Source organism: Dermochelys coriacea, chromosome 5 (genome assembly GCF_009764565.3).
Source record: "Dermochelys coriacea isolate rDerCor1 chromosome 5, rDerCor1.pri.v4, whole genome shotgun sequence".
Classification (NCBI taxonomy): domain Eukaryota; kingdom Metazoa; phylum Chordata; order Testudines; family Dermochelyidae; genus Dermochelys; species Dermochelys coriacea.
Genome location: NC_050072.1, coordinates 61,636,015 through 61,659,255, shown reverse-complemented (window position 1 = coordinate 61,659,255; position 23,241 = coordinate 61,636,015). Strand labels below are relative to the sequence as shown.

Here is a 23,241-nt window from a genome sequence, read left to right as displayed (position 1 = left end):
GAGTTGGGATGTGGCGGGTAAACATTCTGAGATGCAATATTGTATCCGTCTCTTTTTTTCAAGTTTAAAAGATTCAGTGATATTCAGCTTTCTATAGAATGTAAATGTCCACTGTGACTGTAATTCACATTGTATTTAAAACAATTATTCTTTATCATTAAAGTTAATAATATCCACATTAAACTCTGTTGTAATCTAAATCAATATTTCAGTTTGGAAGATGTGACCTCTGGAGAGCTTTGTCTAAATATTGATTTCATTGTTATTTGCAAAAGGTATGAACAAATTACATGCCTTACTAATATCATTAATGTAGTGCCATTGAATTTGTGTGTTCTTATAATACATGACATCGCATTACAGGAATATTGAAGACATTGTGAAATATAGTTGCTTAGTATGCTAGATTTGATTGTGAAGAGCTAATGCCAACACTCAATAACTTTCCAACACTTAGTTCTCTATGGACAGACCAGAGACAAGGATGATCCACTCTGTAATACGCAGTTTAGTTGTCGATGTTAATTTGCGTGAGGGAAACATAGTTCCCTCAGCTTATGGGAGTATGAGATATTTTGGGACTTGGCACTAATGTATTGGTACCCTTAATAATGATTCACAGCCCAACATGCAACTTCTGTGCACATGTGCACTTTGTGCGAAACATATTGACTTAAATAGGATGCTCATGCATATAAATAAGCATAGAATTTGGCTTTAAGCCATCAGCATCAGGCCATGTTGGAATTTACGTGCAATATTCTTGTTGAGCAAATGCTACTTCATTTTATTAATTAATCAGATGGGAGAGTGGGAATGATGCAACAAAGTGAAGTGGTTGTTTTCTTCAAGTAATCGTTATGTAAATAAAAATAGACCTAGAGCTGGACAGACTCTCTCTTCCACCCATGAATTAGTTTGAGTTTTTATTATTATTATTTGAGGGAAAATATCTAATTTGAAGTATCAGGTGAATAATTTGCATCATGTTGTGCCTCTTTCTTAATTTCCTGTGTGTCAGGATGATTTAATTATCTGATCAGTATAGCTAACTATATGGTTGATCATGCAAGGTGCTGAGACATTTCAAAGCCTCCTGGTTGTGCTCAGCACATTGAAGGATCCTGCAGTTTGTGATCAGAAAAGCAGTACGTATGAATTTATCTTTACATTCACGGCTTTTTTTTTTTAATCCAAGTTGAGAGGAGGTTCTGTGAGTTTTAGGTGCAGAATATTCATGGATTTTGTTCCATGTTCTCTCTCTCTAGGTAAAAGTGACCCATTTTGCGTAGTTGAGTTGAACAATGACAGACTGCTGACACATACAGTCTACAAGAATCTCAACCCTGAATGGAACAAAGTCTTCACATTGTAAGTTTTTAAAATCAGAGCTACCTACTGCTAAACTAGGAAGATAGAGTTAGAACGCTGTTATTTTTTTAAACCAAATAATTCACTGAAAAGGAATTCAGTTGAGGATAACAAAAAATGTTTTCAAAGAAATGAAGACTAGATCACTTTGATGGTAAGAAAAGAAGTCCCATTCCGATGAGATGCTAAGTGTGAAGTGCTGAGCATTCTAAATTCCCACTAGTTTTAGTGACAGTTGATGTCACAGGACTAGGGCCTAGAGTTTGAAAATGAGGAAATATACTGATGCTTATGAACTTTATAAAATGTAATTATAAAACACTAGTTAACTGTGGGAAGAAATGTAAAACACACTTATTTTTCTGTAAGATCTTATTGATTATTTTTCTCTCATTTTGTCAAATGACCATGACACAATAGTATCCTATATTATACTCATGCAGTGCTGCTATTGGATAATATATGTCTGAAACATTCATTTTGTGGAGGAAGTGGTGCATGTTGTTTTTATTTCTCTATGATTTTGAAAACAATAAAAAGTTTTGACAAATTCAAGGCAGAATTTTTCTTCCAAGAATGAAGTGTCACCTTGTTTCTTTCTTTTTTTAATACTTTGTTTCTCCCTGAGTGCATCACCACACCAATGAGGAGAAAACTGATCAGAAAACTGAAATCTGCAAACAATCCACTCTAAAAACCAGTAGAAACTTTAGCTTTTTGTGTGTTTGTCATAAATGAGAATATCAAGTATTGCTCTTGATCCCAAAACAACCTCTAATTTAATTTCCCCATTGTTCTTAAAATTTGTCAGTCATCTCTTTACAACCTATGCTACAGGATCTATAGATCATTGCTCCCCTTCCTCTGTGATGGGGCCTCAGTAATGAACACAGAACAAAAGAAAAATTCCACAGCAATTGTTCTTCTCAGTAGCTTCCTCACAAGTTCTCATTTATGAATCTGTAAAAACATTCTAAATTCTTCATTATTTTTTTTAATTAATGCTAAGAGAATCAGTAACTAATCAAACTCCGCTACCTGACTGTGCTCTCTGAATGAGGAATCAGACATTTTTGTAAAGGACAAAAGACTGGTCAGAAACTAGAAAAACTCATACAATCGTCAAGGAGGATCTTCACAGGATTTTCTGTAATATCTATAATTGTATCAATTGTTTGGGATATTCTCAAATTTGCTGATTGATTTTTGCCTTTAAAAAAAATTTCCTACATGTGTGTGGGTGTTTTACTCAAGTTCAGTTATTTTCCTTTAATTCATGTTTTCTGGGTAAGCAATTTGATCAAAGAACAAGTGCTGTCTAACAACTTTTGGTTTTTTTTCCAAACCAAAAATCTGAGTAATCGCATAAGATTTTACTGTGCCATCTGCTATGCATGGTAATGGACTATTTAATATCTAGTAGCTGAAATACTATAAAATGCTGAATAATGTTATATGCTTTGTATCCATCTTTCTAAATTTCTTTTTAGTGTGGCTATTGAATAATTTGCATTAAACTGGAATTTTGGAAGTAGAGGGCTCATTCTGAGCCCAAAGATCTGCTCAGCTAGTTCATTATTATTTATTTTCATTTAGAGAGCCACAGATATCAAAGAGGTTGCCATCTGAAATTATCTTAGACAGTAACATTTTAAAGGATAGTCTTTTATGGGTATCAGATCTGCTGTCTGCATCTGTAAATCCCTTAGTGCTACTCATCACTGCTTTTCATTATAACTCTTGCAGTGCCCACACCAGGTAGAAGATTTAAAGAATCAGGTCTATGGTGTAAGGTCATGCAAATAGCAGAACTGCCATGCTGCCTATGAAGTGACCAAAACTGTGGTTTTCCTGCATTCAGGGGCTTTTCATTTACCTAAGTTTTGTTCCCTGGATGCTTTTAAAAAAATATACGTATTACTTGCTTTTTGTTAACTTTATTATGTTTTTGTCCTTGGTAACTATTGATGTTAATGACATTTCTCCCTCCCCCCCGTGTGTATTTTTTCCTGAATAGCAATATTAAAGATATCCACTCAGTTCTTGAAGTGACAGTTTATGACGAAGATAGAGATCGGAGTGCTGACTTTCTGGGCAAAGTTGCGATACCATTGCTGTCTGTAAGTTTCATTCACCTGACATATTGCTCTGTATTTCTTTTGCTCAAGGAAAACATAAAAAAATCTCAACTCTGTCTGTCATTTCTCAGCCAAGGTCTGTAATAAGAACACTAAAATTTTTAACATACTCAATTCACGGCCATGTTTGAATCCCATGATAATTAATTTTTCCTGACAGACTTGGTCCTGGTAATGAACAGGTACTTGTCAGAATTGCCACAGTTGTTTTGGGTTCTCTGTCAGTTTCAGCAGCTGGGGGTCAAAGGTTACTGAGGAAGTGTATTCAGTGGAGACCGCGAGACAGACGGCTGTCATGTCCTTTTCCTGCAGATTCAAAATGGTGAACAGAAAGCCTACGTCTTGAAAAACAAGCAGCTGACAGGGCCAACAAAGGGGGTCATCTATCTTGAAATAGATGTGATTTTTAATGCTGTAAGTCTTAACTTTGGCTTTTTTGTACTGCTAAAGAGTTCAGTTTCATGAAAGCTTTTGTTCCTGATTTGTAGAGAATTTCTGTCATTCCTCATTTTCTCTGAACCTTGATGTATACTACAGAATACTCTTCTGCCACTGGCTGGCACACCCTCTCTTTTTGTTTACTGTGCTGTGGCTGCTGCTATTGCTGCTAATGTAAGAAACAGAAACTCGTGCCTGTGTATACGTTTATATTTTATGGGCTTGGCAGCTATGACTTTGAAACTTAATAAATATTGCAAATTGATGTCTGTATTATTAGTGAGTGTTAAGTTAGCCCATAACATTGACACGTATTTTGATGTATAGGTGAAAGCCAGCATACGAACATTAATGCCCAAAGAACAGAAGTACATCGAAGAGGAAAACAGACTGTCTAAACAGGTAAAGCATAAGAAAAGACTAGTCCTTTTGCAAGACTTAATATCAGCTGTGAGCTTCTAGATACCTCATGTCAAACTTCAGTGGGGGAAAAGAATTACATTTCCGTGATCTGTTTACAAAACTAAATTATGAGATTCAAGAAGAGAGAAAAACAAATATATAATTTTTATTATATCAGTTCATCATAAATTGCAATTTGATTTCCATGAAAAGTGTGTGTGAGAACACAAATCATCAGTGTGTCCACACATATCAGGTAATAGCATAGGTGGATCTAAGCTAAGTCTAGCATAAACTTATGCCGTTAACCTTGATCTGAAAGCACCCCATTTTGTTTGTGGGGGAAGGAGTGTATTAACATTCTCTGAGCTAGGTTTTAAGTGTTGTGCTCTATTAGAATCTCAAATGAGACTACAAAATCAAATAATCTATAACTTTTCAGGGCCATCCGATTGGGAAAACTGTGTTCCATTTTCCTTTTCAAATATTTTTGCCTCATATGGTTACAATATTTTCTGGTAATAATTATTTTAAAGGCACATCTTACGTTTTTGTCCTCAATTATATTTGATATAACTTTTTTTCATTTTCCACAGTACTGTATTTTAGTTATGTAGAGTATGATATTTGGTTGGGCTGTGAGGAGTAGAGTTTTTTGTTGTTGTTTGTGGTGGGAAAGGGGTAGGTTTTAAACCATTTTATTTTGTCAGACCCTAGTCTATTCAAATACTAATGAGCCTTCATAAACATTAATGTGATTTGCAATATCTGCCACATGAATTGTATATGCATTGTCCATTGTATTTCACAGAAGAGATTGGAAAGGGCAAAATACTGTCTGTCTTCACTATTGTAAGGAAAGCAGTTTCTAGAGCTGCATTTTTCCCTCATTATTACAGCAAACAAACAAGAAGGCCTTTTATTCAAGATTCGCTGTTCTCCCCACTTTCATAACAGAAAATGATGGTTATTGTACTTGCTTGCAGTTGGCAAAAACTTTAAATACCTTCTTTTAGTTTTAGGATATTAGCTTATAATATAATACATCATATAAAAGAAAAGGGCTATTCAAAAATTACAAAGGGAGATCTTGAATTAATGGTAGCTACAGTAGCATTTTAAAATGTCTACATTTCCTAATGATCAGTGGGATTTTAATTTCACAGAAGAATATAATGTGTTAACTTAAATTAAATGATGCATTACTACATTCAGCTCTCTTATAAATTAGGTTTCATTATCATTTTAGGTAATTTAAAGAGTTTTCTCCCTGAATTGAAACCTGTATCTCCATATGACGCACTTTTGTGATAAGAATAAGACCTCTTATGGTTAAGATTACAGGGATAAATGCTATAAAATACATGATGACTGTAAAAGCAACTATAGCAAGATATTCTAAAGCAAAGGGGAAAAAATTGGATGCACTGAATATAGGTGATATGTTTGATTAGAGCTATAATTTTGCACAGTTTGTGCACAATGGCCCACAACGCAAATTTTTAAAACAATACCAAGATTTTCAAAACATTAAACTCATGGGAGTTCAAGAGTTCAGCACTTTTGAAAAATCAAGCCACTTACTTGGGTGCCTAAATGTAGTCTGAAAAACCTAATATTAGGTACCCAATTTTGAAAAATTTTGTCAACATATTTAATAGAACTCCCAAATTTCATTGACCAAATAATGCTTGAATTTTTGCAAATTATGTTTCATGTTCTTGTTTATTATATTTTTTTAAACACAATATCTTGAAATGCTTGGGAGAAACAGACATTTGTATGTCATTCAAAATTATAAACATTAGAATTAAGTTCAACAGGCGATAAACTGATTTGTATAACTGTCTAGATTTGCTTCCCCTTCCCATTCTTCAGTAAATACTGATATTATTCTAGATCCGTAAACTAAACAACTTGACATATTCTTTCAACTTTACTAACTTGCTTTAATGAGAATGAGCTTGAAGATGTTGTAAGCTCTCTTGATAGTTTGAAGTCTTGTTTTTTCTGAATATATTTTCATCTTTTCATCTTTCCCACAGCTGCTGTTAAGGAACTTTATCCGCATGAAGCGATGTGTCATGGTGCTCATAAATGCTGCCTACTATGTTAACAGTTGCTTTGACTGGGATTCACCCCAAAGGAGTCTGGCTGCTTTTGTGGTATGATCATCTTGTAACACTTCATATACTTATTGATTACCTTTTGTAATCATAGTTGTGTGTTTGTTTAGCTGCAGTTAAAGTTAATGTCAAAGATGCTATGATAAACTCCAGTCCTCAGAATGGCTGTACGCATTTAATCCTGGCTGAAATTGGACCTGCTGTACCCTGGTGTCTCAGTCACAGAACATATTTTTAAATTTTCATTTCAAAAACAATTAATTTTAAAATTGCATGGGTGCAAAGAAGGAAAAGCTTACTAGTTTATACTCAAATTTGTACTTATCTAAATAAAACTAGTTTGTGATATAACAAAAACACAGTTTGGTAAACTGTGGACTGGACCCTAGTCTTCTTACCCTCACAAATAGCCCCATTGACTTCAGTTTGATCAATTTGCTGAATATGGCACAATTAGTCTATAAATTGTTTTTAATGCTTTTGATACTTTGAAATAAAAATGGATGAAAACAGTGAGGTGGCAAAGCTTTCATAAGAATTTTTAGTACACATCATCAATAATAAATATACATTACAATGGGATCAGCTCCTTCATTTTTTAATAAAAAATTATACTTTTAAAATTGTTTTTAAAAAAAGTGAGTAACCCTAAACACCAATAGCACCTATTTAGATAAAATGTAATCTGCCAGTTAAATTGCAATTTTTAAAAATCACCAGATACCAAATTCTGGCCACAGTTCTGCATCTAGTGATCCCATGGAAATTACCTCATGCTTGTCAAAACTGGAAAATACTAAGTTAAAACTCAGCATTTACTAAGGGGACATAATGTATGTGCCTTTTTTGTTTGTTTTCATTTTACAGTACATGAGCTACCAGTAGGTGGTCAGATTCACTGATTGGGTTCGGCTGGTCAGAAGACCAGCTGTAGCAATAGTGGTGTGGGGACACACTTTTTTGAGGGGTTTGCTGCCATGTGTTGCAACTCACAAAGTGGGAAGAGCTGCCTGTGGCATCTTGGAGCCACACTGAATTAATGTATCTTCCAGGGAGCATCTGCTAGCATCTCCTTTCATCTGATGGCTAAAATTTAAAGTTATTCCCTGGCAGAGGACAGCAGCAGTACCACTACCCCTGGAAGGTGAATTCTTTCTTGGTTGCAGCTTCCAGCAGAGGTGGAGGGGGCTTCAGCTGTGCCCCAAGATATGATTGTAGCACAAATGGTCAGTCTGTATTTGAACTCCTTGGCTGTTTTTGGCTTATCTTGCTATCTAAAATAATTTAAATATCCTTTTTAGTACTTCATTGTTTGAGTTCAGAATGATAAAACTTTTAGGATAATGCACATTTCTCCTTAAGGCTCTGTCCTATCCTATATAAGTTCTTATACCACACTTGTTGTCATAGTACCTGAGCCCTCTTCATTAATGCATTAAGTATCATGATCACATCTGCCATGTGTTGGTTGTTCTCTCATCCTCTCTTCAAAGAGGCAGAGGAATGTCTTGTTTTGATAAAAGTTTTTGTTGTTGTTTTTATTCATTCATTTATTTATTAAATAAGTGTACCTGTTGCTGTGTACCTGTTACATTTAGAGATAAATGTAAAGAAATGTGCCTTGCACTTGGAGCAAAAGTGGCTTTGTGATGATCCTTAGTTCCTGGGGTTGTTCATTACACAGTCTCGGACCACCTCTGGTCTCAGGTTCTGTCTCATGCACAGACAAGCTTTACTCCTACTGGTGAGAGTTCCATTGTGCCACAGAAGCGAAGTTGTTGACTACTGTCTTTGTCCTTTAGACAGTCTGTTAGGTACCCTCGGCACAGGAAATGGAGCGCTTTGAAGATAAGGACCGAAACCTTGAACTTGATTTGCAATTCTATGGAAAACCAGTGTAGAGAGTGGAGGACAGGTTTGGTATGCTCACAGTAGCTTGTGTTGCAGAGGAGACGTGCTGCAGCATTTTGTACTAGTTGTATTGCTATTAGGATTAATACATACACATCTGTTCAGTTTTCCTTTTGACATGGAACTCCCTTTTAATATCAGTAGAAGACAGGAAAGTGGAGTGATACCCTGCTTTATGTGTCATTGGTAGAGTCTACTTCACTTGCCAGTCTTTCTCATGGTGCACTGCTGTCACTATCAAGAAAGCTGTGTCACTATTAAATCTTAACAAAACAAATTCTATATGATCAGAAGCAATCATAACAAGAAGCTGAGAATAGATAAATACAGATCTTTTATTTTAGTGCCATAATAAATATACTTTTTAACACTAGCTATTGTACATTGCAGTAAAAACATATTTCTGGTTATATAACAATATACTTTCTTTTCTATTCACCAACACAATTCTTTTTTCTGCACAGAAGAGAATTGGTTCATAATTAGATTGACTTTAGGAACAGATGTTGATAAGCAGTACCAATTTCAGTGTTGTGACTTTAAATGTGTTGTGGTCCTGCCCTGCAGAAGTGGGTATCAACTATGGCTGCTATTTTGGAATCTCTCTTTCTGAGGAGCAAGTCCCTATGGGTGTTTGTGAAGCATTCTCCCTCGGTTTCAAAAAGCATTTGTAATGTTGCCTATCATAAAATAGACATTTGTTACTTAAACCAAGAACTTCAGAAAGGGATTGCAGGGCAGTTTTCATTTCAAGATGGTGGCTGGGATTTTCATAGCTTCCTTGGGTCCCTGCAAAATCTTGCACAGCCTTGTGAAAGTGTGACTTATTTCAGTTGGCGGTCTTATGTTGGCTTGTGCTAAGGTTGTACCATTATTCAACACTCCCTTTGGAAAACAATTTTATAATAATTCTTACCTCATATATATCACTTTTCAGCTTTGAAATCCATTACAAATCATAGCCCTTAGAGGACTTCCGAAGACCATAGAATAAATCGGTATCAGTGTCACAACAGGGATTAAAAATAGGGTTTTCCAGGTTCCCAGCTACATGTGCAGAAAAGAAAATAATGTTTAAAATTAACATTCAGCGTTCCCAAAAAACCAACACCAATCCTTTTAGAATACAACAGCAAAACCCAACATGGAGTTTCTGGACCAAGCTATATTTGATAGTGTTAAAATAAAAATTCAGAATAATTTTACAAAAGTGAAATACTTTAGGTATGATTTTTCACATCATAATCCAGAAACATCTCATCTGAATAACCAAACGTTTAAAAAAAATCACAAATACCCATTCTTTCCACCTCCTCTTCCTCTTCCCCAAAAAACACACACTCGCAGAGGACTAGCTTAACTTTCACAAATTTAGAGATGGAGTCAGAACTTTAACTATGAAGTTAAAGGTACACCACTGAGAAATAGACTTTAGAATGGAAACACATGCAGACCCTTAATTAAGATTATGATGCTATAAGGTATTCACTCTGGGCTTTTTGCACATTGAAGTGTTCACTGGGGCACTTTTCAAAGTCAGTAGGTTTAATAGTAAACACTTAAAATTTTGTCAGCCAGAATGCTCATCTCAGAGAATTCAAAAGTTTTCAGTGGATTCTTTCTGATTGCTTATGCTCCAGAACTGAACTGCTTGTTGAACTTTAGAATGTAATGATACTATGACAAAGACTTTGTAAAAGTGTCATCATGGAATTCCATGTTTATTTTTTTTCTCAAGAATTTCCAATAATATTTGCTCAGTTTGTAAGTAAGAATACATTTTATCTAACTCCCAGATTTACAAATTCAGTCTGGGATCTGAAAACCAAGCTCGGGGCATTCTGGCTCATGCATCACCTATACTAAATATTTTCCAGGTTTCTGTTGCACTTTTGAGTACCATTATTTTCAGTGGGAGTTCAGAGATTTAGCTCACTTTCTTTTTTAGCCATGCCTCAATATGTCAGAATAAATATAACAATATTGGAGGGACACTTTATTTTTGAACAGACAATAATATACAATCTCTTATTCCAAAAATGTAGCTTTTAAATTAATAAGGCAGTGCCTCTGAATATCCCATTTATGTATAAGTAACTCATAAAAAATAAATTTCTTCTTTGAGTGCTTGCTCGAGTCAATTCCTCGTTAGGTGTGTGTGTGCCAAGTGCACTGTTGCCAGAGATTTTTCTCTCAGTGGTATCTGTCGGGCCAGCTCTAGCTCCCTCTGGAGTCGCATGCTTGCGCGCTGGTATCAGGGGCACTGCCGACTATTCACCCTCTCAGTTCCTTCTTACGGCCTGTGATGGTTGCTGGAATGATCCTTCTTGCTTCAGCAAGGCTTCTTCCCAGTGATTTTTGGACTCTAACTCTAGTTTATCATAGTTTAGTCTGTATTGTTGTAATTAGTGTTTGTGTACGTATTTAGTGTAAATAGTCTCTATCATCAAGGGACATCTTCACCCCAGGGGGAGAACATGCCTTGGTCTCTGGGCTTCAAACTTCATGCCTCCTCTGGCAAACCTGTGCCTATGAGCAACACACACTCTAGCTGCTAGAATGTTCACATGAGGGACAAGAGCCAGATCTGTCTGGACTTTAGACCCCCACACTAAAAAAAGACTGAAACATCAGGTTGAATGCTGTCCTCATGGAAGCCACCATCAGGCCCATCTCAGCTGAGCTGCTCCGATTCAGCACTGAGCACTTTGGCATCGGTGTGAAGTGTTCCTCCGGCACCATGCTCTTCTGGAAACTGTTCACCATCTCTGGTGCTGAGGAAGAAACACAAAAAGCAGTGCACCAACAGAGGGTGCTCGCTGGTGCACCAAAAGGACAAACGGGGGGAAAGCAATGCAGTGAGACCCATGCTGAGCCACTTTTCCACTCCCAGCCCCACGAATGGCACCATTGACTCCACCTAGAGCGTTGAGTTCAGTGCGAAATCTTCCCCGACATCTGGAAGTCACCATGGCGCCACAGTCTGACTATCCCATTGACTCCGGAGCCTTTTCAGCATCCAGGAATTTACTATCTCTCCTGATACCCCCCCCCCAACTCCAGTGCCAGCTCTGATGACCAGAAACAGGAAGAACAGGAGCTTCAAGAGGCAAGCAGGCCCTGATCATGTCATCCTGACCATCTCCAGTCTGCCGCCAGTCTCCAGACCACTGGCACCACATAGAAGCAAATGTGGGTATCGCTCCTCTGTGGTCTGCAAGAGAGGACTCCTCTTCTGAGTCTGAAGGGGAATCCTATGTGCAACCTAAGAGTCACCACCAGAACCCATCTTATGCGCCACAGGATTTTGGTGCCGGTCCCCCCACCGGCACTGGCCAGCAGGTCACTGGCCAATACAGTAGCTTTATTGGAACCCCTGGGGTTTCTCCCATTGCCGGATCTTCCTCCCATTGCTCTTATTCAGGGGTTTCCGAGAAGCAGGCTACTTCTCCTTCCTGTTCTGCACCGGACCCTGACTCTGGGACTTACCCCAGTACCAACGTTAAGGATATGGCTCCTGTGGACATTGTTGAGGAAGAGGAATAAGCCACTCCTCTGGTGTAAGCTTCTTATTCCTCCTCCTCCCCAGATGAGGCTATAGCAGGACCCAGTAGCCTGCTTCTGCAGAATAACTTCAGGGCCCATCAGGACCTCCTCAAATGGGTAGCAGTAAACCTGGTGCTTAAAGAAATCACACAGCCTTATTGATATTCTGGCTGCAGCAGTTCCCTTCAAGGTGGCTTTACCCATTAATGAAGCTGTGATATGTCTGGTCAAGGCCCTGTGGCAAATTCCTTCTTCTCTTTCCCCCCACCTCGAAGAGGGCAGAAAAGAAGTATTATGTGCCAGTGAGCGGATTTGAATACCTATACTCACACACCCCTATAGTATCCCTGGTTGTGGCAGCAGTAACGAGAGGGACATGCAGGTCCAGTTGAGAGCTAGCCCCCAAACAGAGATGCCAAGAAATGCACCTTTTTGGAAGAAAGGTTTATTTGACAGATAGTCTTCAACTATGTATCTCAAACCAGCAAGCTTTGCTGGGGAGATAGGACTATAATTTGTAATTAAATCTCTGCCCCAAGATTCAAGGCAGAAATTTGTTGCCCTGTAGGAGGAGGATAAGAATGTGGCCAGGACCTCTCTCCAGGCAGCTCTGGATGCATCTGACTTGGCAGCCAGGACGATGGCCTTCACAGTCACCCATGAGGCATTGTTCTTGGCTTCAGTCCTCTGGACTTCCTCACAAGGTCCAACAATCCATCCAAAACCTCTCCTTCAAAGACTCCTCTTTATTCTTGGAGCAGGCGGACACAAGACTTCATGGTCTAAAGGACTCAAGGGCCCTCCTCTGATCCTTGGGCCTTTATGCTCTGACGGCTTCCAGGAAGCACTTCAGGCCCCAACAGCCTCCTCGTTGCTTGGTGCCTCCGAGAGAGGATTCCCATAAAAGAAAAGGGAGAGGTTATAAATGGTGCCATCCACTCCCATCCACCTCAGCATCCCAGCCAGAGTCACAGAGATACTCTGGAGACCCAAAGTGGGCCTTTTGAAGGTGCACTCGAGGGCACTATACCAGTCACTACTTCAGATCTGACTTTCCCTTTTTTTTGGACCATCTATCCCATTTCAGCCTAGCATGGTCTGCATAACATCAGACAGTTGGGTGCTCAGTCCGGTGACAGTTGGCTATACCCTTCAGTTTTTATCCACCCCACCCCCACCCCTCTTCACGGACCCTTCCCATAAGCAATTCCTCATCCATGATGTGCAATCCCTCCTATCAATGAGGGCTGTGGAGGAGGTTCCACAAGACATGAGAGGGAAGGGGTTTTACTCCCAATACTTCTTAATCCCAAGGGCCAAATGGGATCTCTGGCCCATTCTGGATCTGGGTTGCCTCAACAGATATCTAGGAAACTGAGGTTCCACGTGGTTTCCCTGACCTCCATCATTCCCTCCCTGGATCCAGGGGACTAGTATGCTGCCTTCCACTTAAAGGATGCATGCTTTCACATATATCTTCAGGGGCCACAGAAGATTTCTCAGATTTATTGTGAACCAATGCCACTAGCAATTCACTGCTCTCCCTTCAGCCTGTCAGCAGCCCCACAGGTTTTCACAAAATGTGTGGCAGTAGTAGAGGCCTTCCTCAGACGGTAATGACTGGCTGATTAAAGGTCAGTCAGAGACTCATGTGCAGGCCAACATCAGCATGGTCAAAGTCACCTTCTAAGCACTGAGTCTGCTGATAAACATGCAAAATTCGACTCTTGTCCCAGTTCAGAGAATATAATTTATTGGGGCCAATGCTTGACTCAATCCAGACCACAGCCTTCCTTCTGGAGACCCAATTTCAGACTGTCAGACCTGATATCCAAGGTCATGGTACACCCAATTACAACTGCCCAAGTTTGCCTCAAGCTATCGGGGCACGTGACTGCATGTACTTTCGTGGTCCAGTATGCAAGGCTGAATCTCAGGCCCCTCCAGATGTGGCTGGCATCAGTTTACCCCACAAACAGACACCACTTAGACTCTGTGCTCACTGTTCCTCCCCAGTCTTCACTTCCATGGACTTGTGGATGGACCTGAGATCCGTAACAATGGGGCGTGCCCTTTGTTGCCCCTTAACTGTCAGTGTCCCTAGTTTCAGATGCGTCAGACCTAAGTTGGGGAGCTCATCTCAACTGCTTCAGAGCCTGTGGTTCCAAGAAGAACTTTCCCTGCACATAAACGTCAGGGAACTCAGGGTGTACGTTGCCAAGCGTTCCCACCCCTTAGGTCTCAGGTAAGGCGGTGCAAGTTCTGACAGACAATACCCAGCCATGTTCTATATCAACAAACAGGGAGATGCTTTATCCTTGGCTCTGTCTCAGGAGGCCATCCTTCTTTGGGAATTCTATGTGGAGCACTGTATCCACCTGGATGTGTCACATTTTCCAGGAGCCCTAAACGCACTGGTGGATTACCTTAGCAGTTCCTTTTCCTCTCACCACAAGTGGTCTCTTTACTTGGAGATAGCCAGGTTCATCTTCCAAAGGTGGGGGTCTCCCCACGTAGACCTGTTCGCAACCAAGCGGAACCAGAACTGCCATCAATTTTGCTCGCTACATGGGAACGGTCCAGGTTCCCTCTCTGATGCTTTCCTGAAGAGACTTTATGCTTTTCCCCAGTCTCTCTGGTTCACAAGGTCCTCCTGAATATCAAGTGGGACAAGGCAAGAGTTATTCTTATAGCTCTGGCATGGCCACAGCAACACCGGTTCGGCAAGCTGCTGGACCTTTCAGTAGCACCCCTTCTTCTGCTCCCACTCTGTCCTGACCTGATCTCGGAAGACCATGGCAGGCTGATCCACCTGAATCTCACCTCCCTTCACCTAATGGTGTGGATGCTACATGACTGAACTGGAGGAACAAGCCTGTGCAGAGGAAGTTCACTGGGTCTTGCTAGGCAGTAGGAAACCGTCCACTAGGGCTATCTACCTTGCTAAATGGAAATGCTTCTTGATGTGGGTATTCCAATGAGTGTTCTTTCCAGTTCGTTCCTCCCTACAGGCTATCTTGGATTACTTGCTCCATCTAAAGCAGCAAGGTCTGTCTCTTGTATCTATCAAGCTGCACTTAGCAATGATCTTGTCCTTCCACCAGCCAGTGAATGGCAGGTCAATATTCTTCCATGAGATAATGGTCCGATTTCAAAATGGTTGGCTTGACCTGCAGATCCGTGAGCTTATCCCTCCAAGGGATTGAAACCTGTTCCTGTCAAAGTTAATGGGTTCTCCGTTCGAACCGCTAGCATCATGCCCTCTGCTACTTCTCTCTTGGAGGGTTGCCTTTCTGGTGGTGATCGCCTCAGCAAGAAGGGTCTCTAAAATCAGGACGCATATGTCAGAACCACCATACACTGTGCTCTTCAAGGACAAGGTCCAATTTTGCCTCCACCCAGCTTTCCTGCCAAAGGTGGTTCCAAAATTCCATAGCAACCAGGCTATTTTCCTGCATGTCGTCTTCTCAAAGCCTCACAAGAACTCTGAGGACTTGGTCATTGGTGCGTACCTTTGCTTCCCAGTATGCCATTGCTCAACGGGGTTTGAGATGAGACCGGGTTCGGAAAAGCAGTGTTGCAGTGAGTATGTCCATGAACTCTGAGCCCACACCCTGGCATGCTGTTTGTGAGTCACCTAACATGGAATGGACATGAGCAACACAACTTGAAGAACAGCAGTCACGGAAGGTTAGTAACCGTTTTTTGTCTGGTTACAATGATATGCCTTTCGATCTGAAATATCAGCAGATTTGAAATTGACAAAGTTCTCCCTCTCTCCTACCAATGTATGTTCTTTTCCAACTGTTAAAGGCAAAACACAAAAATAGTGTCAAATTAATATTACAGTTCTAAAATGGCCCTGTTATACCTAGGTATTGGACCTAGAATGTATGATCTCTTTCTGTACTTGTTCTTCTCTAACACCCCGGCGAAAAGGAAATGAGCAGAATACAGAGTAGAAGCCTTCACTTTAAATTTCCTAGCTTTTCTATATTTAAGAGAGACCTTTTAACATTATTTCAACAGATTTCTTAAGTTCAGTAATTAATACGTAATGTTTTATGCATAACAATTGTACTCCAGTCATATGCTATGCAAAAGTGGCAAGGTTTCTCTTTGGAATAATCTACTGTAGGCAATGAAATGTCTACTAAATTGGGTCTAATTTCCATCAGCCTCTTGACCAGACATTTGTGTTCTTGTGGATGTCAGTGGGTGCCATATGTGGGGGGGAGGGAGTGTACACTGTCTCTTTCCAGTACTGTCATTTCTCACTTTAATGAGCACAAAAATAATTGGACAACTGAGCTATCAGTAAAAGGACACACTTCAGTATGAGTCAATGAATTATTTTACAGGACAAACTTTAATCTTTAAATGTGATTGTAGATAATTTGTGCTACCATCTGTCCATTTTGAATTGTTTTAGCCTTTTCAGTCGTTATGCAGTAAGTGCTGCTGTGTTTAACATTAACATTTGATATTTTACACATTTAATTTCTGTACTGCTACGTGGTCCTTCGGGAACTGAGCTCTAGTGCTACATGAGAGAGACAAAGTATTGATCAGTTAACATTTCAGCTACATTTATGTATGTCGCAAAATTAATGAAAATGCCAGACAAAAATGTCAGAGTGCACAAAAAGGGAGAATTTAAATTTGGTAGTTTAATGAAAAGTTTAAGATGTGCATTATCAAAAGTGTCCTCTTGCCTTTAAAGTAAAATTCATAACAGAATAACTAAAGGGAGCCACATATTATACTTAGAGGAATTGAACATGAAATATTATGGAATATCTGATCCTCTAAGTATTTGCAAAAAGAAAAGGAGTACTTGTAGCACCTTAGAGACTAACACATTTATTAGAGCATAAGCTTTCGTGAGCTGTAGCTCACGAAAGCTTATGCTCTAATAAATGTGTTAGTCTCTAAGATGCCACAAGTACTCCTTTTCTTTTTGCAAATACAGACTAACACGGCTGCTACTCTGAAACCTGTCATTATCTAAGTATTTGGTGTCCCAAAATGGCCTGAATAAAGCACTTTAATTGCCAGTTTGAATGTTTTACTCTTACTCATAAAATGAACTTGTTTCCTTTCTCATTTGGAAGACTAGAGCCACCATCACCCTAAGAAAGATGTAAACAAATCAGGAGAGTCCAGAGGAGAGCAACAGAAATGATAAAAGGTTTAGAAAACCTGACGTATGAGGAAAGGTTAAAAAAAAAAAAACCTGAGCACGATTAGTCTTGAGAAAAGAAGACAAAGTGTGAGACCTGATAAGTTGTCAGATATGTTAAGGGCTCTTAAAAAGTTCTGGATGGCCACTGAAAATAGCACCAGAAGTAATGGGCTTGACCTGCAGCAAGGGAGATTTAGGTTAGATATTATAAAGTTTTCTAACTATAAGGATAGTTAAGCACTGGAACAGGCTTCCAAGGAAAGTTGTGGAATCCTTGTCATTGGAGGATTTTTAAGAGCCGGTTAGACAAACATCTGTCAGGGATGGTCTAAGGTATACTTGGTCCTGCCTCAGTCTCTCAAGGTCCCTTCTAGTTCTACATTTCTATGATTCCATGATCACCTCCACTTTCCAGTGCACAGGAAGGTTTTCTATGCACTTATCCTTCTCTTCCTATTCTGACTCCCCATACCTTTGTATATGTCAGACAAGGGGAATTGTTCTTTCTTGAACTTTTAAACTGTGATTAAATGTTACCTTCAAGTTAGGTCATTGTTCAGATCTATTTCACCTTTCCTTTTTCTTCCAACATCACACAATTGGTGTGTGTAAATGGCATAATAACTTCCTGAGAGGAGCAGGCCCTTCATGAAGTGTTAGTCCTCTCAGACTTAGTCAATGAAGTAGCAATGTTATAACACAATTTAATAGAAAAGAAGACAGAAAAAGGAGATAGGCTTTAGAATAGGGAATAAGAAATTAGAAATAACTGTACTATGTTATCTCAACTGACATGACACATTTTGTTTCCCTACCCTCCAAAATGCCCACTACAGCATTTTCAATGGTTGCTTTTGTAAAAAGAGTTTTATATTTGGGAAGAGAGATGATATATCAACAGAAGCACTCTCATGCACGTATGAGAATTATCTTAAGTATTTCTCTCTTGTTTTGGCTTTGCAAATACATAATAGAATCTTGTGGCTGTATTTAATGGTCAGTGGATGTTTCCATTATCAATCCAATTTTTGAGGGCCTATTATATAAATAACTTCAAATCACATTGGCTAAATCTGTGTATAGAAGTCTTCAAAATTGGAAGGAAATTATTTGTAGAAAAATATTTTTTGACATACTTTGATTTAGAGATTGGCTCCTCACTCCCATTTCCCACCCCAAAAAAACAGATTCCCTCTTGCAAGTCTCCTGTCCAAAAACTGATTCGAAGGGGCACTGTCAAGGTGGTTGATAATGCAACCTACTGTAGCCTGAAAATAACTTTAAAAAAAAAAGTTCTTGTTGATGACAAGACTATCAGCTTTCAAAAGAGAATTCTGCAAAAGCAGAATGATACAGTGGTGACAAACCCAGGTGATGGATTCATTTATGACAGCATGCACATATATGTCCGACAGTGTCTCAGCTCTGCCAGCTTCAGCCTTATCATAAGGAAAGGGAAGGAAATCACAAAAATCAGCTTCTTCCTTTTTAAAAGCAGATAGAACCCACGGTCATCTAAATCCTGTTCATGGCTTCAGAAGACTCAGCAAAATTTATGTGGTCCTGCAAAATTTTAGGCAGGATTTGAGGTGCTTGCAGCACAGCTGGCTGAAAGTTGTGACTTTCAGTTTCAGAGAAGTTTTGACTTTTCAAAGTTTGGTTTAGTTTTGAATCAATCAAAACCACTCATTTCCTAATTTATCTTAAACTATACATTCCAACACATGGTATTTCCAAAATGAAATGTGCTGCCCTGGACCTGGAACTGCTATGTGAAATGGATATTCATATCTGTTTAACTTCTTCTGTGGCATGCTGAAGGTCAGTTTCATTCAGCACTTGCCAAAGCTCTCAGAGGCTGTGGCTCCTGGAAAGCCCTGTCATGTGAACTGCCCTGGGATGGTGACTTTCAGACTCCTGGGCCGGGTCGATTTTGGAGAACTTGTCGGTGCACCACTCTAGGTTTGGGGGAGAGGCGCTTACAGGGCTGGTAGATCTGTGCCTGACGATCCATCAGCCATTCTCACCTACAGAAATGAAGTATAGCAGCAGGAGTAGCTGTTGTAACCCTAAGTCTTCAAGTGCAACTGTGGAATGTTTCTGCTGCCATTCCTTAGCAAAGGGGAGGATTCCTTCACTCCAATCCACTCCGATCTCTAGACTATCTAGATCACAGACTATCCACTCAGGCACTGTGTTGTGTCCTAGCCTTTGGCCTATTGGGCTTGTACATGGCTATAATACAAACCAAACTAGAACAGTACTTGTAAGCTTAGGCCTGTTGGCTTTAATTATTATTTTTTTATTTATTAATATTGCCTCCCCCCTTTAATTTGTGTACAGTCATTACAAAACCAGTTGTATTGTATGCTAGTCAGAAAATCCAAACTAATGGAAACAGGATTTAGAAGCTTTTAAACTTTTGATATACCAGAAAATCATAAAAATAGAATGTTCAGAATTAAGGTTACAATTCTATTACTAATGCACCTCATTGAATCTAGGTATATATAAGCTTATGTCTACAAAGTCAGCTTGTATTGGGGGCTGAAGAATAGTGGGTGATATTATTAGCTACAATACCTGAACATAATTGGAAGAATTAAGAACAGAAAAGCTGGTTTCATTCTGAATATACTAAGATTTGATGGTTTTAAAACATTTTATATTAGAATGTATTTTACATAATAATTAAGCATGTTTTCTCATGGTCACTTTTTCCCTACTAATCCATAACATCATTATTTCAGCACATACAGTATGCCTAACTGTACTGGTGTTCATTTGATTTTATTTATGTTGATAAATAAAGCCTCAATGAATATCTTAGGTAACCATTGTTACAGTCTGTATGATTTGGCACATGCACCAGGTGTGTTTGGGAAGAGGCCAAGTATATGCTCCCTTTCCAAAGGTGGCGTGATTGGGGCAGACAGACAGCTTGACAACTCACTTCGGAGACAGCAAGAGGATGACCAATGTGATAGCTATTGGTGGCCTTTCTTTTCAAAAAATAGCAGAACTGTCATGGAGACGGTACGGTCCATTCTCTGTATCTCTAAAGACAGCAGGATATTGGAGTGAAGGCAGATGCAACCCATCCATCCCCCTTCTCATATTCTCCCCCCGCCCCGTCTGCTTTGGAACCTGCGGATTATTAAGTATGCAGTTAGCTGGTAGGCTGTGGCTGGCTTGTTCTACGCTAGAGATGGCTGGTTCCCTCTGATTGACAAGCTTTCTCTTATCTCTTGACAACTTTGCTTTCTTCTGCATAAGATGGACCTTCTATCATTAAAAGTCTAATTTTTATTTCAGTTGGAATAAGCTCAAAATAAAATTGCTTCATGCAGTTTAAGAAAATTTTATGTATCAGCGTGCCAGGTTTGACTACAGATAGAAAAATATTGCTCCATTTGTTTATTTTAATCAGAGGGACTTTCTCATAATAGGAAAACACTAATATAGGAAGAGTTCCTTTGATTAGTACAAGATAGATAGATATAATATTGATGTGTTAAGAGTATTACAAAGACTCTGTTTTAGTATCATACGGACAAGATAATAATGTGTATAGTAAAGCTAGGGAACACCTGAGAAATTTATAGATCATAAAGCCCGAAGGGACCACTGTGATCATCTATTCTGACCTCCTGTATAACACAGGCCATGGGACTTCCCTGAATTAATTCCTGTTTGAACTATAACACTTGAACTATATTTTGTTGTTTTCACTATAATATCTTTGAGAAAAGCATCCAATCTTGATTTAAAAAATACCAGCAATAAAGAATCTACCACAACCCTGGTAAACTGCTCCAATACTTAATTACCCTCACTGTTAAAAATGTGCTCCTTATTTCTAGACTGAATTTATCTAGCTTCAAAGTTTCCAACCATTGGATCTTGTTATACCTGTTCCTGCTAGATTAAAGTTTATGTACATCAGTTTCATTTTGTTTTTAAAATGTAAGCAGACTTTTGCTGGCACATTACTAACATAATACTTATTATACATTTTAGTAATGTTAAAATGGGATTTTTTGTTGTTTTCAAAAGCAGGCTGTTTTCCATATTTAAGGAACTAGGATTACGCCTCTTTCATAAGGAAAAGGGTTACCTTGATGCTTCTCTGAGTTATCCATCCACATTGTTTCCTCCCGCCACCTTTTCTTTTCAGATCTTCAAGGGCTGCCTTTTGTGGACCCCAGACAGCAGCTACAATTCTTATTGACAAGGCTTCATTAAACAGATTGCAGTCGAGGCAGGATATTTACTTAAATTCCTTAATTACAAGCCAAACTGGTGGTCTGGCAAAGTCATACAGGAGAGTGCTAACATGAACTTTGTGTCCCCTGTCTGTAGTCAGTGGTGAAGACTGAGTACATGCTGTGCCCAGTCTTATAGACTAATAACTTATACTGGTTACAGCATTGTAAAGAGCAATAAAGAGTGCCTTTAAACTCCTTTTTGTTTAGTAGGATTAGAGCAAACAATATCATGGATATTTATTTTTTCCATTTCCCTACCTGGATGAATCCTGGTGGAAGATACCGATATAAAGAGTTTGCCTGCTCTTTTACTAGAGAAGAGCAAATAGCACTTCAGAACAGGCCAGGTTCTGCTAACACTTCATTTTCCAGTCTGGCAAGAAATTGGAAGCTCTCCCTCTTTGTCAGGAAAGACTAATTTCTGATGGAAAAAGTACATATGTGGAAATAGCATGCCAAATGTTCTCTTTCCATGCCCTCCAAAAATAAATAAATTTTCATACAGACATGAAAACTACCTGAGGCACAGATTGAGAATAGTACAAAACAGGCATAAATGTCACTTGGTGACATCATTAGCATTAAGTACTGGTAGTTTCATTTCTATATTTGGGGTCGGGAAGGAATTTTCCTCCAGGGCAGATTGGAAGAGGCCCTGGAGGTTTTTCGCCTTTCTCTGTAGCATGGGGCATGGTTGACTTGAGGGAGGCTTCTCTGCTCCTTGAAGTCTTTAAACCACGATTTGAGGACTTCAGTAGCTCAGACATAGGTGAAGTTTTTCGCAGGAGTGGGTGGGTGAGATTCTGTGGCCTGCGTTGTGCAGGAGGTCGGACTAGATGATCAGAATGGTCCCTTCTGACCTTAGTATCTATGAATCTATGAATCTATGAATCTATACAGTTTTTCAATACATGGAACTAGTTTTGTTAGACAGCTACAGGTGTGTTGAATATGTACTGAGTGTCAAGCTTAAGTGATTCACCTTCCATAAGAGCAAAAAATTGCAACTGACCTTGAAGTAAAATTTCTATATTCAGCAAGTGGTTACAAGTCTTACAAGAAATCATTTCGTTAGTTTATTTAACCCTATTAGATTTTAAATTAAAATGAAAACCATGTTACAATGAGAACTATTTTGAAGTCTGTCACTGATATGGTACTACAGTTTCTGTTTGGAACTAGGAATGTATGATTTATTTCTAGCCCATTTTTAGATTTTACTTATTTTGACTAACATAGTTCTGGAATAACTATGGAGTGGAGCAGTGGAGATAACTCAGTTTAGGGATCAGTAACAGGATCTTAGCTAACGAACATGAGAATAGCCTTACTGAGTCAGACCAGTGGTCCATTTAGCCCAGTATCCTGTCTTCTGACAGATGCTTCAGAGGGAATGAACAGACTAGGACAATTTATCAAGTGATCCCATCCCCTGTCGTCCAGTCCCAGCTTCTGACGCTAAAAGGTTAGAGACACTCTGAGCAATGGGGTTGCATCCCTGCATCCCAAAGAAGGATTAATAAGTGTAAGACAAGTTACTGCATGTAATACAGAATGGATTTTCTTACTAGATTTTTCTGTTGCTTTACAAATCTTTAAAAGTTTGTATATTTCCATGAATAACATCAGAATTACAGCAATGCTAAAGTTACAGGATGTGAACTGCTTTCCTAGAAATAGGCACACGAAAGTTTATTAACTATTCTGAAAAAGCAAAAATTTAGTCTTCTTTATATAAGATAAACACCCCATCCCCCCAATATCTATCATCATCTCTCCAAAGTTGAGTGATGTTAACTGGTATTATGCACTTGGAACTTCTTGGGTAATTAGTACAGAGCACTGACTGTATAGTA

At 39.1% G+C, this 23,241-nt stretch overlaps 1 protein-coding gene across 6 annotated transcripts in view; it reads left to right on the top strand.

Annotated features, from left to right (window-relative positions):
* The window catches only part of MCTP1 (multiple C2 and transmembrane domain containing 1), a 456,544-nt gene that overhangs the window by 307,905 nt on the left and 125,398 nt on the right, over nucleotides 1-23,241 (top strand). For all 6 annotated transcript variants that reach the window (XM_038403494.2, XM_043514593.1, XM_043514596.1 and 3 more), the window contains 5 exons: nucleotides 1,269-1,371; nucleotides 3,389-3,491; nucleotides 3,822-3,923; nucleotides 4,275-4,349; nucleotides 6,395-6,514. In XM_038403494.2, the coding sequence (XP_038259422.1) occupies nucleotides 1,269-1,371; nucleotides 3,389-3,491; nucleotides 3,822-3,923; nucleotides 4,275-4,349; nucleotides 6,395-6,514 (503 nt within the window). The remainder of the gene's footprint in view (nucleotides 1-1,268; nucleotides 1,372-3,388; nucleotides 3,492-3,821; nucleotides 3,924-4,274; nucleotides 4,350-6,394; nucleotides 6,515-23,241) is intronic.